Source organism: Mandrillus leucophaeus, unplaced genomic scaffold (genome assembly GCF_000951045.1).
Source record: "Mandrillus leucophaeus isolate KB7577 unplaced genomic scaffold, Mleu.le_1.0 Scaffold163, whole genome shotgun sequence".
In the NCBI taxonomy this organism is placed as follows: Eukaryota; Metazoa; Chordata; class Mammalia; order Primates; family Cercopithecidae; genus Mandrillus; species Mandrillus leucophaeus.
In genome coordinates, this window is record NW_012101621.1 from 2,416,895 (window position 1) to 2,435,214 (window position 18,320).

Here is an 18,320-nt window from a genome sequence, read left to right on the forward strand (position 1 = left end):
CTGAGGCAGGAGAATGGCGTGAACCCGGGAGGTGGAGCTTGCAGTGAGCCAAGATGGCGCCACTGCACTCCAGTCCAGCCTGGGCAACAGAGGGAGACTCTGTCTCAAAAAATAAATAAATATATAAAAAATAAATAAATAAATAAAGTTAAAAAAAATAGACTAAGTTAATCTATGGTAAGAGAGAGCAGAACAGCAGTTAGTTGCCTATGCCCTGGAGTGAGGAACTGAACTGACTACAAAGGAATACAGGGGAACTTACTGCGGTGATGATGAAAACATTTTCTTCACTTGGTGAAGTGACTTGGATAAATTTGTCAAAACTATACAAATAAAATTTGTGCATATTTTATGATATGTATATTCTACTTCATTTAAAAAAGTCTGGGAGGATATATAAACTAAATTATTTCTAGAGGGTATTTCTAGAAGATATTTTCTACTTTTTACTTTATATATTTCTGGATGACCGGATTTTTATCACATCCATCATATAGTATTCTTAAAATGACCTTTTTTAAACAAAAATTTAGTAAACACTTTAAACAAGTTCTTAGATTTGCTTTAAAATAATCCTGGGTGGGCCGGGAGTGGTGGCTCATGTCTGTAATCCTAGCACTTTGGGAGGCCGAGGCGGGCGGATTGCCTGAGCTCAGGAGTTCGAGACCAGCCTGAGCAACATGGTGAAACCCTGTCTCTACTAAAAATACAAAAAATTACCTGGGCGTGGAAGCATGTGCCTGTAGTCTCAGCTACTCCGGAGGCTAAAGCAGAAGAATTGCTTGAACCCGGGAGGCAGCGGTTGCAGTGAGCCAATATCGTGCCACTGCACTCCAGCCTGGGCGAGAGAGAGACTCTGTCTCCAAAAAATAAAAATAAAGAAAAAAATCCTGGGTGCTGTGCACTGGAGATCATGTCCGGGGACGGTAGCTGCAGCCAGACCCAGAGCCGGGCCATCCCTGCCACTCGCTGGGTGGTGCTGGGCAAAGGCATGCAGCTACAGCACAACCCCCCAGCCGCACACTTTTCAGCACCACCCCGGGAGGTACCAGGATCATCTACGACTAGAAATTCCTGGAGTGCCGGAACTCACCCATGACCAAAATACCCCCGAGAGATCTGTCCACCATTCCTGGGGTCACCAGCCCTGCCAGTGATGAGCTCCCAAAAGAAGCCAGCCAGAGCCACCTGTGCAATAGCCCAGAAGATAAGTGGGTTAAGTGGGTGGGCCATGAAGAATCGCTATTTGAGATGGACATTTAAAGGACCAGCCATCAGATCGCGCATTGCCTATGGGCCCCACCAGGCCTTCCTGGGAGGGATCACACCACCCAGGCCTTATGAAAGTTATCACACTGGGCAAGCGTGGGACATGGGGTCAGCCACCCCAGCTTTCTCTCCCTCTCTCAGGGCACCTGCCCCCTCCTCTTTGTGAAAACTAGCAGATTATCTCCTAGTGACCTAGTGCCTCTGCTGATGCGGGAGCTGCTGCCCCAAGGGGAGTGACCCCAGATAGCACACCCTGCAGCAGAGTGCCAGGAGTGCCAGGAAGTGGTCAAGAATGAGCCCTTCCTTCCAAATAATCCAATGATCGGCTCCTCTAGCCCTGAGCCCTGAGCTCTGGGGGTGCAGCCATCCCTTCTTTAGGTTGATGTTTCTGGGAAAGCTCCCTTCCCCCTCCTCCCACAAGAGAGGAAATAAAAGCCACTTTCATTCGCCATAGGGCCAAAAGTTGGGCCCTGTCTGAAAAAATAAAATAATCCAAAAGGCGGGCAGGACTAGAGTGGAAGTAAGGACAGTGGGGAGTGAGTCATATGTTGATAAATAATAAAGTGGGAGAATGGGAACATGGGACTTCATTAAAAATCTCCTTTTGTGTATGTCTGAAAATTTTCCTAAAAGAAAGTAGAGGAGGAGAATGGGTAGATCTATCTTTTCCACTAAAGAACAACCTCCAAGACATATCATTAGGGAAAACACACAGTAGAGAAGAGTAGGTATGGAATACTAATGTTTAGTGGAAGTAGAAGTAGAGTGTTCATGAAAGTAAGAAATATTTCCAGAAGGATATACAAGAAATTGGTAACAGAGGCTACCTCTGAGGAGAACTGGGAGACTGTGAGGCTGGGTTCTAGGAAACTTTTCACAGTGTCTACTTTATTGCACTGTTGTAATTTTTCTCACACACTTTTTTTTTTGTTTTTTTTGAAATGGAGTTTTGTTCTTGTTGCCCAGGCTGGAGCGCAATGGCATGATCTCAGCTCACTGGAACCTCTGCCTCCCGGGTTCAAGTGATTCTCCTCCCTCAGCCTCCAGAGTAGCTGGGATTACAGGCATTGCCAACATGCCAAGCAAATTTTGTATTTTTAGTGGAGACAGGGTTTCTCCATGTTGGTCAGGCTGGACTCAAACTCCCAACCTCAGGTGATCTGCCTGCTTGGCCTCCCAAAGTGCTGGGATTACAGGCATAAGCCACTGCACCTGGCCTCATATATGTATTTTTAAACTGAAAAATAAAATAGTAAATAGTCAAGTTAAAAAACTTTCACACAGGGCCAAAGGATAAAAATTTAAAGTACAATAACCATGACCCACTTACCATTCAACCCTTCTCTTCAAAGATACATATTCTTATCCATTTCTTGTATATCCTTCCAGAAAAAAATTGATGCATATACGTATATGTACACACACAGACACACATACATACTTTAAACATTAAAAAGAGATACTGCATGAATATTGCCAATTTTACTTAACTATTTCTCCACCAATGGACATCTAATTTTTTTGACATTCTTGCTATTGCAAATATTTCTACAATACATATATCACTGCATTCTTTTGAGAACATATTCATAAGGTAATTTCCTAGGTGCAGAATCATTGAGTGAAATGAAATTAACATTCTAAATTTTTCCATATATTGAAACACCAACTTGCCAAAAAGATTGTCCCAATTAACATTCCCATCAACTGTGTCTAAGTGTCTGCTCCTTAACTTCACTGCCAATATTGTCATTCTCACTTGTCATAGACTGAGTTGTATCCCCCCACCAAATACACATGTTGAAGCCCCTAACCCCAGGACCTCAGAATGCGAATGTATTAGGGAAATTGGAAATATAGGGCTTTCAAACATTCACTAAGTTAAAATAAGGCCACCAGCTTGAGCCCTAATCCAATCTGACTAGCGTCCTTACAGAAGGAAGAAATCTGGATACACAAAAACACACCAGCGATGTGTACAAATAGAGGAAGGACCACGTGAAGACACAATGAGAAGGTGGCCTTCTGCAAGCCAAGAAAACCCTCAGGAGAAAACAAACTTGCAGACCATTTGATCTTGGATTTCTAGCCTCCAGAACAATAAGGAAATAAATGTCCATACCGAGCGCAGTGGCTCACACCTGTAATCCCAGCACTTTGGGAGGACAAGGCAGGTGAATCACCTGAGGTCAAGAGATTGAGACCAGCCTGGCCAACACGGTGAAACTCCATCTCTACTAAAAACACAAAAATTAGCTGGGCGTGGTGACATACACCTATGATCCCAGCTACTCGGGAGGCTGAGGCAGGAGAATCACTTGAACCTGGGGTGGAGGTTGCAGTGAGCCGAGATTGCGCCACTGCATTCTAGCCTGGGTGACAGAACGAGACCCTGTCTCAAAAAAAAAAAAAAAAAAAAAAGAAACAAAGAAACAAAGAAAAAGAAAAGAAATGTCCATAGTTTAAGACACCTAGTCTGTGGTATTTTGTTATGGTGGTCCTAGCAAACTAACAGACCACTTTCTAAATTTTAGTAATCTCTGTGTATTTTGTATTATTAAAAATTTCCTTCATTGTTTTTAACAAATACTTTATTACTTTATTTGCATAATCCTCTAATCCTTACTTAACCTTTACTTAAAAAACAAGTTGTTTTAACAAATCACGTCCATTTTGTGTTGCTATAACAGAGTACCCGGGATTGGGTAATTTATTTTAATAAAAAAAGAAATGTAGCCAGGTGCAGTGGCTCCTGCCTGTAATCCCAGCACTTTGGAGGCTGAGGCGGGTGGATCGCTTGAGGCCAGGAGTTGAACGCCAGCCTGACCAACATGGCGAAACCCTGTCTCTACCAAAAATTACAAAAATTAGCTGGGCATGGTGGCGCACACCTGTAATCCCAGCTACTCAGGAGGCTGAGGTAGGATAACTGCTTGAATCTGCCATAAAGCAACAAATCAGAGATGGAAGCCTACAAATCAGAGATGCCTGCCATAAGGCAACAAATCAGAGATGGAAGCCTACACTTCTGGTCTGGTTTCTTTTGGTCTCTTCCAACGTCTCTCATCTTCAAAACATAGGAAGAAACTTTGTCCTTAACTACCCTAGTTCACAGAGTCAGAATCCTGAAGTGTAGAAAAGGTAAGCCAAAGGGATTCTTGGAGAGTTCGAAGAGAGAGTCAAGTTCTGACCCAGCCAGAAGAGCAATTATGCAGCATGATTTCATACGATTTGCTTAGTATTTGAAACACTGGAATTTGAGAAAATGAGTATTGCTTTTTTTCTTTGAGACAGAGACTCGCTCTGTTGCCCAGGCTGGAGTGCAATGGCACGATCTCGGCTCACTGCAACCTCCACCTCCCAGCTTCAAGTGATTCTCCTGCGTTAGCCTCCCAAGTAGCTGGGATTACAGGCACCCACCACCACACCCGGCTAATTTTTGTATTTTTAGTAGAGATGGGGTTTCACCAGGTTGACCAGGCTGGTCTCCAACTCCTGACCTCAGGTGATCCACCTGCTTCGGCCTCCCAAAGTGCTGGGATTACAGGTGTGAGTCATTACGTCCAGGCAAGTATTGCTATTTTTATAGTAATACGCTCTTTGCCTAAAAAAATAATTTAAAGACACTGACCAGTGAGAGGCCAAGGCAGGCAGATCACTTGAGGTCACGAGTTCAAGACCAGCTTGGCTAACATGGTGAAACCTGGTTTCTACTAAAAAAATACAAAAATTAGCTGGGCATGGTGGTGCATGCCTATAATTCCAGTTACTCGGGAGGCTTCGGCAGGAGAATTGTTTGAAACCGGGAGGCAGAGGTTGAAGTAAGCTGAGATCGTGCCATTGCACTCCAGACCTGGATGACAGAACAAGACTCTGTCTCAAGAAGAAAAAAAAAAAAACAACAACAACAGAAAAAAAGACATTGACCAGGTCCATTGACCTTCTAGGCCTACGTCCAGTTTAGAAAAACCGAAGAAATGTGTATAGACTTACAATCTCTCAATATCCCCTTGGTTTGGTTAGCCATAATTAAACATGGTTTTTTTTCTACTAAATTCTTTTGGGATCCTTTTACCTGAATGCTGCTTTCTTCATCTTCTCGAGGTGACTGTGCAGGCATGACTTCCACATCTGAATTATCAGATGAGGTATTACGTTTTCTCTTCTTACCCACTACAGGAGTGATGGTGCTAAAAAGGAAAAAACCAAATTCATTTTCAGCGAAGGCAAAGAAAATTTAGCAGTAAAAGAAACATAATTAATCTAAACAATCACATACAAAACTTCCAGACAGTCAATAGGACACACAGCTACTAAATAGGGTGTTTGAAAAAAAGAAGATATTAGGGTTTGTAAACCACTGACTGACCGTTATACCATATTTGACAAATCCTTATGACTGTGTTCACAAATATCTGAAGGAAGGTAGCACAAGATAGAAGAATAAATACCAGATTAAGATGCAGTTCCACTTCTGTCACTACAAGAACATTAGTTTCATTATGTGTAAATATTAGAGAGATAATACTTGTCCTGACAGTTACTGAGGCTCAAATAAGAAATATAAAACTGTCTTTTAAAAGCTGAAAAATCCGGTACAAATATAAAGCATTATTATATTTGCACCCCAAAGCCTGAAGAATCCCAGAGAGTAAAAGCTAGTAAGAGAGGAGAAGATACAAGACATGGAAGGGAAAGAGAGGACACTCAATTATGACAAGATTATGTGGCAAGCCATCACTTTTCTGTCAACACTGCTTAAAGTTAATGGTAGATGCTAAAATCTCCAATTTACAGATGAGATGCAAGAACAGGACAGCTATGTCTCCAGTAGTTCTCTTTTTACTGATGTGGGTGGTAGGAGGTAGTGAGAAATCTCTTTCACAGTACAGTAATACAAAATCAGGACAAATACATGAATGCAGAGTCACAGCTTTTAAAGGTAACTCCCAACACAGTGACTATCTTTCCTGTGCCTTCGTGTTTTCCTCTTAAAATATGCTAATTTCAACTTTCCATTTAACAAATCCTGTAAGCATTAGGACAGAAAAAAGGCAGGCCTTATTATTTTCTATAATAGATCACCTTGAACTATGTAGCTAGTAAATACATATAAGTTCCTCAACCCATTTTATAAATGAGTGCTCTGCCCTCAAATGTCCCATCAAAACGGCAAAGAGTACTCACTTTAGCTTACTCTTGCCCTTTGTTTTGGAGGTACCAGATGTTTTGTTCTTCTTTGGCTTTTCCTCTTTCAGCCTCTCCCCAGCACTCTTCTTCCTGCGTTTCTTCTCACCTTCCTCCTCTGGCCGAACGCTGGGCAACTCATCCTCATTTAAGACTCGAGGTATGTTCTGCTCACCGCGGGCACGAGCCCTCGCAATGGCTTCTGCTACAATCCGATTTGCTTTCTCTTGCTTCTTCTGGTGTTCCAATCTGCGGTTTTCCTCCATTCCTGTCTTTCCCCCCGAATGAGGAGCAGAGCTTGCTGGTGATGACAAAGCTGCCACTTCACTGGCACTTAGAACTTTAACTACAGAGAGCCCAGAAGAGGCCCCTTGGGAAGAGCCAGCCTATAGAAATAAAGACACTACAATTTCAACTTGCTTGTAGTTAAATGGCCTAAATAAAATCCAGCTGTGAAGCAGGGGGGCTAGAAACTAGTTCTTTAATCCCTCAAGAACCAAGCTCAGACTAAATCTTATTGAACCTACACCTATTTTTTAAAATGTATTCTTTTGGTGGGAGAGGGGTGAGAAAAAGCAAGAATTCTGCCAAAATAAACTTCAGTATCTTTTTGTTATGCTTCCATCAATACACATCTCCATTACTTCAGAAAAATTACAACTAATATACCCAATATTGGGCTCTGGCCTAACAGTAAAAAAATTCAAATTCTACACTTGGCCTACCTTTTATCTGCCTGGGGGGCGGAGGGGGGCAGGGGTGGCGGGTGTAGGAGGAGGACTGATCACTTATTTCTTTATATCCTTTCTGAAATATCATTTAAAGGATATCACAAATCATTTTCATTTCACAATAATATTAGGAAAAGACTGTAAATGGAACAATTCAAAAATACATACTAAATAACCTCATATCCCAAACCCAATAATCCCTCTCTAACCTTTTAATAATATAATTAAAATAAGGTTTCCAGGGATGAAAGAATTAAGTCTGCATCTCAGTTCAGAGATACAAAACTAGAGTGGTTACCGAGGGCAACAGCAATGGACTAAGTAGTTTTGTTTTCTTTCTTTTCCTTACTATGTAAGTCTCTCACCTGCGGCTGCAGTACCACCTTGACTGGTACTGAAAGTCTTTGTCCTGGGCTTTGTCCTGGTCCCATTATCTGAGCCTGCTGTACAGAGGACAGAGTCACTGGCTGGGTTGAGGGTGGCTGCTGGGGCTGTGGCTGCGATGATGGTGGTTGTGGTACAATCTGGATTTTTTGCTGTGGCTGCTGCACCTGCAGCTGGATAGTTACTACCTTGGCAGGCTGCCCTTGGGCATTCTTGGCTTGAGTCAGGGCTGCCAGCTGGTTGCCCTGTAACACTATCTTGCCTGGTAGACTCCCTAGCACAACATGCCGATGTCCTTGGGGACCTCCAGACTGTGGTTGCTGGAGGACCAGGGTGATGCGTTTCGATTCACCCTAAAGTGAAGAAAAGAAATTGCAAGAGGAGTACAACATTAAAGAATTGTATACTCTGAAATATTTACACCAGTTTTCTTCATCCTAGAATCATAAAAACTGTGGGTCAGAAGACACAGTACAATTCACTTTGTTTATCATCCTATCTGTCTTGATAGAATCTTTTTTGTTATTTTCAGAGACAGGGTCTCGCTGTATTGCCCAAGCTAGAGTGCACTGGCTATTCACAGGCACAACCCTACTGCTGATCAGCAAGGGAGTGCTGCCCTGTTCGTTTCCAACCTGGGCCAATTCATCCCTCCTTAGGCAACCTTGTTTCCCTTGCTCCTGGGAGGTCACCATATTGATGTCAAACTTAGTGCAGACGCCTGATTAGCATAGCACACCAACAGCCCAGAAATCCTAGGCTCGAGTGATCCTCCCACTTCAGGCACCTGAGTAGCTGGTACTATAGGTGCATGCCACCATGCCCAGCTAATTTTTATTTATTTTTTTTGTAGAGATGAGGTCTATGTTTTCCAGGCTGGTCTCGAACTCCTGGCCTCAAGCGATCCTCCAGCCTCAGCCTCCCAAAGCGCTGGGACTATCAGCTGTCCTGACAGAATCTTTTCTATAATGCTTCTGCTCAGTAGGTATCAAGCTATGTTTTTAAAACTCCTGATGAAACGCTATCTTCTAATGCAGCAGTTCATTTATGGAAACCTATTAATACAAAATTCCTTATATTGAATTGAAATCTGCCTCCTTGTAGCTTCGGGGACCACTAGACCTACTTTTTTTTTTAAAGACGGGGGTCTCACTCTGTGGCCCAGGCTGGTCTTGAACTCCTGGCCTCAAGCAATCCTCCTGCCTCAGCCTCCTGAGTAGCTGGGATCACAGGTGAGAGATATTGTGCCTGGCTAGTCCTACTTATCTCAATGCTGCACCCCCACCCCCACCAACTCTTTTGGCCCTTTATTCAGATGCTAGAGCCTCTACCTTCTTACACTAGAAACTAACACTTTCACTGAGCAAAGTAGGAGGGGGACAATCTTACAAGATTGTAATAATACAAGAAAGATATAAATAGCTCTTACAAGTCTTGCAAATATAAAGATAATTCTTCAAAGATGTTTCTTTGTTCCCATAGCATCCCATATTTCTCATAAAACTTTATCACACAATTATTGTGAACTGTTGCTTAATATCTGTCTTTCCTGGCAGACGGTGAGCTCTGTAAGGACAGGGACTGTGTTTGTCTTATTTAGCACCAGCTAGGTACAATGTAAACATGTAGTAAGAGCTCAAAAAATATGTTAACATTAACTGCTTCCACCTAGCAAGTACTTGTTAACATTAACTGCTTCCACCTAGCAAGTACTAAGTATGTGGCTGTCACACTAACTAATAAAAAGCAAAGATGGAATTTAAATAGGCTTTCCCAGAGAAAGCTCTCATGCGCTCGCTCTCTCTCAAAGAGTTGCTGGGCCCTCTATGAAACCAAAATTCACCTCCCCCTTTCACTCAAGTCACCTGGGTAGGTGTAGAGGTCAGTGTAACTGCAGGCTTCAGTGGGGGCCCTGTGGCCCCAGGGTTTCCAGCAGGAGCTGGACCCTTAACTGGCTGGAGGACCAGCTGCTTTACTGGTCGGCTGGGCTGGACAATGCGCTGAACAGCAGCCTGGTTCCCAGGGACCTTGGCGGCCAACACTGTATTACCAGAGACAATGGAAACACCTGGTCGAAGGGGCGTGCCGGTTAGCACTTTGGTAAAAGTGACTTTTCCACCATTGGCTGTGCCTGCCACCAGGGGCTGAGCTGTGCTGGTGATACCTTGGGCCTGAATTTGTGCCACATGGGCACCAGTGACTGAGGAGCTCGGTGGGGCCTTAAGGATAACAATCTTAGGGGCTGACTGAGGTGGCTGCCCTCCAACACTACTGGAGGAGACAGCTGTGGCAGAGACACCCATGAAAGGATTCCCTTGGCTCAGGATCTCCTGGCTCTTGGAGACCTGCAAAAGTCCTGATGTTGGCGTCGATGTCTGTAAGACAGGTTGGGCTGGCTGCTCCTGGCTGGCAGGCTGAGTGGTATAATCATGCAAGGTTATGGATTCTGGAGCTGGAGCTGTGGATTCTTTGGGAAGTTCTGTGGGAGCTGTTTCCTCTGGTGGAGGGACCAGTTCACTTGCTGATGAATTCCCCACATCACCACCTCCACCATCCTGGTTCATCTGATCCAAGGAGTCCAGAGAGCTTGGCAGTCCAAGGGCTTCCTCAATGGGGTCTTGTGTGACCTGGTTAAAGCTGTCATCAGTCAGAGAGTCCAGGCCAAATAAATTTGGGTCATCAAACAGATCCATGATGGGGTCTGCCATCTTGGGAAAGTAATGGAGGGTATTTCTCCAAGGTCTAGGGAGGGAAGGGGAGGGGGGGTACTGGCTCTCCCCTCCCCTCCCCTATTAAGAAAAAAATGTACACAATGTAAGAGGACTACTCTTCAAGTATAGAGGCAAGAAACAAGTGCATGTCAGATTGTCCTGACCTTCATGGAGCAAGATGGCTAGGTCTTCAGAGGAAGATGGTGGAACTCCTGTTGTAGGAATACAAATACAAATGAAAAATAAGCAAAGTTGGTGATCTCAGAAAATTTTTCCTTCTAAGGTACTTTCTTAATATCAAATAGCATGAATATAAGAGGGAAATGTGAGGAAATCTGAGGATGGACATACAGCAGAAAGAACACTCATATTTCCGCTTCAAAACTAAAACTAAAAGAGAAAAATAACAACAACCCCCTCTTGGGCACTTACACCTACAAACTTTAAAGATTCTGTCTGTCAAGAGCATATGGCTGTCTCTCTCTGTTTAACGATTATTATTCTTTGGTAAAGATAAAATTTAAATTCATTTACCTTCTATTTTCAGTTTTTAAGTTAGTAGAACTCAAAAATATGACACAAGAATTACAGTGACTCTACAGATAAAGGTTTCTGGATATATTCTATTTTATAAATATTTCTTGTGTTTTATATATTTTTACTTACTATTGGCAAAAATAACCATCTTTAACCAAGGCTCATAGTACAATCTCACCAAGCTGATTATACAATTTTACCCAGGAAGTTTTGCAACCTTCATTATAGTTAACATATTAATCTATAATAGGGTTTTTGTTCTCAAGTTCCCTCTCAAGAAACCTTTCTCATATTTAAGATAAAAAATGTCAATTGCAAAGGATTCCACATTTTGTTTCCAATTTACATTCCCAACTTCCTCTCTTACCATCTCTTATATGTATCTTACATTCCAGTCCAACTAGACTACACAATTCCCTTAATGCGATTCCTACCTGTGTGACTTTGCTTATGATGCTGTACTTTCTGCCTGGAACACGTCCCCTCCATCCCAACGCCAATAATCTCTCGCAGCTAAAATCCTACCAACCCTTAAAGGTCTTCGAATCCATTAAGTGAGCCCTGAACCTCTGACCCTTTAACAACTGAGCAACTTGTGATGACTTGAATACCCACACCATTGTTTATACCTTATTTAAAGCACTTACATTTAATATTTTATTATAATGACCTAAGTCTGTCTATATCCTCTGAAGGCCCAAACGGTTACTTTGTGCAAATTGTAAAAAGTTGCCTACTTCTCAAGATGCTTGGAAAATTGCCATACTAAATATATAAAAGTTGGTTATGAATGTATGCAATGTACACTCTCCACAACCCTGTACCATGGCCCAGCTCCTCTTTCTCTAGGAGAAAGTTCTTGGATGATGGGGACTATGTCTTACTTGTCTGTGGATCCCTAAAGAACCAGCAGGACATAGCACATATAGTAGCTAATCAAAAAACAGTTAATGAATTATACTTGCTTGCATTATCTGGAGTAAACCATTTGATCCTCACAGAAACTAAATGGTATTCTTTGATTCTAACATGAGATGGTAAAAAGCTTCCTATCTTGAAAACGTGTCTTATGAATGGCTGAAAGTAGGTTTACAAAATCCATGCCTAGGGTTTTAAGTTCATGAAACTAGTGGAAAAAGGAAAAGATATCAAAGACAGGGAAGTATGTCACCATATAACCCAAATATATGGAAAAGAAATATCTGTTCTTTGTATATGATGACAATATTTGACAATACAGGAAAGTCTTGCTTGGTAAGACCATTTCTCCTAACTTTTGGAAGACACCAGATAAGAAATTTCAGGGACACAGTCCTGACTGAAGGAGACTTTTCCATAAAACCCCCCATGCTATGTTTTATTCCTTTCCAACCCATCTCACTTATCATTATAAAACAATATAATATGGGTTAATAGATCAGATACTCCAACACAGACAAAGAGAATAAACACATGAGTCAAAATTACAAAGTATACATGGTAGCTCCAACAATGTTAAACAAGATCTTCCTTGCTTTAGTAATCGTATACTTTTCATATCTCAATACAAGATCCATACCATCTCCCATTCCTGGCTAGGCTATTCCATCAGCTCATTCCAGCCTCTCATATCTAATATTTGCCTCCAAATTACTCAAAATGGCAATCAGAAAAGTTATGAATGTTTCCTGATTTAACGAAAACCTATTCAATAACTTGATATTAATAAATTTCCTCCTCATTATCATCAACTTTTTTCCAGTATACCTACTTTGGCACCAATTATCTTTCATTCTCTATTCACCATCAGAAGTTAAAGTATCTACAGCTAAGAGTAATATAAAAACAACAGTGAAAGTTTCTTTTCTTTTTTTTTTCAAGACAGAGTTTCGCTCCTGTTGCCCAGGATGGAGTGCAATGGTGCGATCTCAGTTCACCGCAACCTCCACCTCCTGGGTTCAAGCGATTCTCCTGCCTCAGTCTCCCAAATAGGTGGGATTACAGGCCTGCGTCACCACGCTCGGCTAATTTTGTATTTTTAGTAGAGACAGATTTTCTCCATGTTGGTCAGGCTGGTCTCAAACTCCCGACCTCAGGTGATCCATCCACCTCAGCATCCCAAAGTGCTGGGATTATAGGCCTGAGCCACCACACCAAAAGTTTCTACTAAATAGAAGTTTATGTTGCAAATTGTTTATAGCCTGCTCCTTCTTCCATGGAGTATTTTGTTACTTCCATGATTCCTTGCTATTTGTTAATTCTAATGCTCTTCCTTTCCCCCATAATGATCCAATTTTAGGCCTAGATTTTTTTTTTTAAATAGGAGAAACAAGGCTAATGGTTTCTGATGAATCTCCTTACTCCCATATTACTTAGTATAAGCTTTTTAAAGATCAATGCATTATCATTTATCTCTCCCTTCCCAATTTTCGAACCAAATTTCTGTTTCTCCTACTTCGGTCTATGCCTAATAATTTAAAAACCTTGCCACCAAGTATCATTACTTCTCAGTCCCATCATCTCACCTATACTGACCCAATTCATTTCATATTTTTATCCTAGTCTCCTACTTCTTTTCTAGCTCCCATCTTTAAACTGTCCTTGAGTCTTACAAGATTAAACCTTCTCCCAACATACATCTAACTTTTTTTAACCCTCCTTCTACTACTATTTGTGGGTTACTCTGGCTATATCCACAAATGGCTTATTTATTCTACCAAGCTCATCCATCTCATGAATCCTCTCATCCATCTCATGAATTCTCTTTCCTTGATTCAAACCCTAGTAGCAAAAATGAACAGATGTTAAGTGGGTTTCAAGGCAAAGTAACTGCCTAGATAAATAAGTCATACCAACTTTTATCACATTAAGAATGAAAAGCCAGTCTTGGCGCACCATTCCCCCAAAAGAGAAACACATGTATGTGCTCAAAAGAAAAGACAAAATTTAGTGGTCGTACTTAGTCACTTTCCATAATTACAAACTAATGACCAGAATTATGACAGAAATCTTGGAGGGCATGTTGGGGGTGAGGAATGGCAGTGGAAGGGAAAAGTAACAAACTAGTCAGTTAAGGTTAAAATCCAAGGCCATCTATCTGGAATCGCCAAATAACAAACCAATAACCTGTAGAAAAATACTTTATTATATATGCCAGCATAGCCCTTCATTTTATCTCCTTCTTGAAGGTGAAACTACTGCTTCCCCTTGAGACAGGTAAACTGATGTTCTTCTGCAGCTTTACCACCTTTAATACAGTTCTTGATTTTTTTTTGAAATCTAGAGTCCCAAGTCTCTCATTCTTATTTTACATTATTCCTCAACCTTGCCCATTTCTATAATAAACTGCCTGTCCTATAAGAAAGTACTTTGTTTTAATTCTACCCTATATTTTTCCATCTCGATCTGTCCATACCTTTCAACAAAGCAGTGATTCTCAACCAGGGGATGGAGACTAAGGTCCTTAAGAAGGGCTTCTGGAAACTGAGGGTGGAGATAAATGTGCAGTCCTTAAAGGTGCATTCAGCATTATAATTTTATATTTATCAAGTGAAAAAACTACATCTCATTGTTTAGGCTATTTATATTTATTAACACTGGACAAAGCCTTCTTGGCCAGTGAAGATCTGTAAAAGACACATGTGAGGAGTAGGGGGCAGAGAAAGAAACATTCCTGGCTTGGCAGAGTTACCAATATCTTTGGGATGGGATAAGATTTCCTATAGCCTCTCAAAAGGAGTTTATCATAACTTACTGTTTATGAGGGATGAGAAACACTAGAAGAGATTAGTTCAGTCATCTAATAGATAAAATTATGTAAAATGAGCTACAGATATCTATTGCCCACTTATAGATTTCTCTGTAGTGACAACCTCTTAGAAGACAATGAACGAATGCAGTATTGAGCAATGCTGACCTCTTTCTGTAATGTGCACTTTTAGAAAGTACCACTCATGACCACTTAACCTCTAGCTGCTCAAAGGTTCGGAAAAGAATAAACTATTTTATTTACTTCAAAGTATAAATCTTGTTGTTGGAAACTGTATCCTTTCAAGAAGATCAGTTGCAGAGAGACATAAGTACATGTTACTGAAACATAAGATGGGTAGAAGCAGCTTAATTTAAATGAGAAATATCTTGAAAATAAAATAATCCAAACGGCTAAAATGAAAATCACCAACATAATTTTAAAAGGGAAGTATTTTAAAACTGTACCATGAAGACATTTGTGAGACACTAAGGGTCTCAAATCTTATACAGAAATGAAAAATAAACACCCAAAGTGAATGCAATCACAATTTAGGGTCAGCAAAGGATCAGGATGGAAAGACATAGGACCAAACTGGAGCCACTCAGATTTCCTAAGTAGATCAAGATCCTAGGCCATTTTCTCTATCTTCACCATTCTCACTGCCAAATGTGTGGCTACTCTGTTTTTGTTTTCCAATTACTGAAAGAGAAAGCACTCACACCTCAATCAAGGGTATGGTCATTTGGGGGAAAATAAGGCTGGTAAAGTAAGACCTTGTGAATAAATCGGAAAAGCAAAATAGACAACTACGAAAGCTAAAGACATGTATTTTCAGGGGGTAAAGAAGAAACTACAGAGACTCTGTACTCAAATGAAAAAAGGGAAAGGGCGAGGTGAGGAAGTGAGGGGTTGATGGAGAGGAAAACGCGACTGGGGTGGGGGTGGGGGGGACCCGGGTACATTACCTGCTCATACTGCCGGGGTTGGTGCCAGTAAGGTCCATAGAGCAGAGGCGGAAGATTTCTGGTAACTGGAGACCCCAAAATGGAAATTAGGTACATGCACTTGAGGTAAGGAGCTAGCGGGGGTGCCCTCCAGGGTGGGGATGGCCAAGACGGGAAGATGCGGGGGGTGGGGGGTGTGGATGCCCGGGGTAGGAGCAATGTTAGGGCGGAAGCTGCAGGCTGAGAAGCCCGACAAGCCCTGAAGGAGAAAAGGAGCCGTGCCTCATCCCAGTGGAGGAGAGAGGTGGCTTTACCTGCAGCGGCTGTGGGGGGCCGGTTCGCCCCTCTCCCTGTCTCTCCAGCACCAGTTCCCCCTCCTCCTGTGCAACCTAACCTGATGCTCCTGCCCGCCCCGCGCCATCATTGGCTAGAGCGCACTGCCAGTCACCAAAGGCGAGAAGACGCAAAACAGCGCAAAGGGCGGGACTACGAGGAGCTCCCTTCCCCCTCCCCCGCAGGTTAGGTTGAGAGCGCACGGAGAGGCCTATCCGGTTTCTAGGGCCGAGGCGAAGCCTGCAGCTTGCTTGAAAAAAAGGGGCTGGCCAGAAGAACAGTCTCATAGTACGCGAAACCAGTCCTGGGGATTAAATTCCCTACCATCCACACTGTATTCTTCACCCTAAAGAGTATAAACTTGGGAGGGAGGGTTCCGCGCTAGGCCAGCTCCGCCTCCCTCTGAATCCCCGGCCTTCCAGCAGCCCTGTCAACCCCTCTCCTGTAGTGACTACACTGTATCCCACTACCTAATGAAAGGGGCCAAATCTTCTTCCCTCCATCGTGGGAGTCAGCCCAGTTGGAATATGGGGCCTTTTAAAGCACTCTTTCTGCCACAACACATAAGGCTGCCGCATTTTTGACACTCCGACCCTTCGATACCAATATGACTTTTTAGACAGTAATTCCTGGGGCCCTCTAACAATTCCCAACCCTTAGCCCCCTCGAAACAAACACTCCTTACCCTCTAAACTCGGTTTCCTGTTCTCCCATTTCTTGAAACTCAGCCCATTTGACCTTTTTAATCAGTGTCCACTTTGCGATGTCACTTGAAATCACTCTAGTTCCCAGTGAGACTAGTCAACCCCAGAATGATGGTGTGCAAGCTTAAATCCACCAAACTTTTTTTTTTTTCTTTTTTGAGACAGAGTCTCACTCTGTTGCCCAGGCTGGAGTGTAGTGGTGCAATCTTGGCTCACTGCAACCTCCACCTCCCATGTTCAAGCGATTCTCTTGCCTCAGCCTCCCGAGTAGCTGGGATTACAGGCGCCTGCCACCACAACCAGCTAATTTTTGTATTTTTAGTAGAGACAGGGTTTCATTATGTTGGCTAGGCTGGTCTCGAACTCCTGACCTCAAGTGATCCACCCACCCCAGCCTCCCAAAATGCTGGGATTACAGGCGTGAGCCATCACGCCCAGTAAGTACACTCTTATTAAAAAGAGCAGTTTGGTCAGGTGCGGTGGTGGCTCATGCCTGCAATCCCAGCACTTTGGGAGGCCGAGGTGGGCAGATTGCTGGTACCCAGGAGTTTGAGACCAGCCTGGGCATTATAGTAAGACCTAGTCTCTTTAAAAAAAAAAAAAAAAAAAAATTAAGAAAGATGCCGGGCGCAGTGGCTCACACCTGTAATCCCAGCACTTTGGGAGAGCGAGGTGGGCAGACCACGAGATCAAGAGATCTAGACCATCCTGGTCAACATGGTGAAACTCCATCTCTACTAAAAATACAGAAATTACTGGGCGTGGTGGCATTCGCCTGTAGTCCCAGCTGCTTGGGAAGCTGAGGCAGGAGAGTCACTTGAACCCAGGAGGCAGAGGTTGCAGTGAGCCGAGATCATGCCACTGCACTCCAGCCTGGTGACAGAGTAAGACTCTGTCTCCAAAAAAAAAAAAAAAAAAAAAAAAAAAAAGAGCAGAAAAAGGCCAGGTGCAGTGGCTCACACCTGTAATCTCAGCCTTTTGGGAGGCCAAGGTGGGCAGATCACTCGAGGCCAGGAGTTTGAGATCAGCTTGGCCAACATAGTGAAACCCCATCTCTATTAAAAATACAAAAACTGGCTGGGAGTGGTGGCACCCACGTGTAGTCCCAGCTACTGGGGAGGGTGAGGCACGAGGATTGCTTGAATCCAGCAGTGAGCCAAGATCATGCCAATGCACTCCAGCCTGAGCAACAGAGTGAGACAATGTCTCAAAAAAGAAAAAAAAAAAAAAGGGGGGGGGGGGGCGGCTTATCTCCTGATCATTAGTTTCCTCTGAAAGTATCCTCAACATTGAAATCCTATTTTCTTATACTCTAAGGACACAAATTAGGTAAATCAACTTGCTTTAGATCTCCTATTTTTAAAGATCCTAGCATTACCACTGTCGCTAAAAACACCTAATTACCACTCCTGTAAACAGCAATACTGTTTTCCCATTTACTGTGGCTCAAAACCTCAACAGTCTCTAAAACTTCCCCCTGTAGCCACCATCCAATCATTTGCCAAGTGTCACTTATTCTCTTACAATATATAACAAAGATTTTGGAGCTGCCAAAGACTCTGTCAACCTTCTTAGTGTATAATGAGAAAACTGAGGCTTAGAGAGTTGAATGTTTGACTATGAAACTAAGTGGCAAGTTAGGATTCATACATCTGACTCCTATTTCTGCTGCCATCTCCCTTACTTATGTAGTTGCTTGTATAAGAGAAAAGCCTCATAAATAATCTCTCTACTCACCCTACTAATCCATTCTGCAACCAGATTAATATCCTAAAACACAGAATGGCCAA

The 18,320-nt window shown here is 42.6% G+C and overlaps 1 protein-coding gene and 1 pseudogene across 2 annotated transcripts in view; one reads left to right on the top strand and one right to left on the bottom strand.

Annotated features, from left to right (window-relative positions):
• The window catches only part of CHD8 (chromodomain helicase DNA binding protein 8), a 49,126-nt gene extending 33,214 nt beyond the window's left edge, over positions 1 to 15,912 (bottom strand). Inside the window, exons 1-6 of one of the 2 annotated variants that reach the window (XM_011976252.1) lie at positions 15,808 to 15,912; positions 15,515 to 15,579; positions 9,437 to 10,494; positions 7,553 to 7,924; positions 6,457 to 6,842; positions 5,345 to 5,459 (exon numbers count right to left, since the gene is read on the bottom strand). In XM_011976252.1, the coding sequence (XP_011831642.1) occupies positions 5,345 to 5,459; positions 6,457 to 6,842; positions 7,553 to 7,924; positions 9,437 to 10,279 (1,716 nt within the window). In that variant the 5' untranslated portion in view covers positions 10,280 to 10,494; positions 15,515 to 15,579; positions 15,808 to 15,912. The remainder of the gene's footprint in view (positions 1 to 5,344; positions 5,460 to 6,456; positions 6,843 to 7,552; positions 7,925 to 9,436; positions 10,495 to 15,514; positions 15,580 to 15,807) is intronic. The other variant, XM_011976253.1, reaches the window with a different exon arrangement.
• Positions 914 to 1,263, top strand: LOC105536759 (annotated as a pseudogene).
• Positions 15,913 to 18,320: the final 2,408 nt, after the last annotated feature.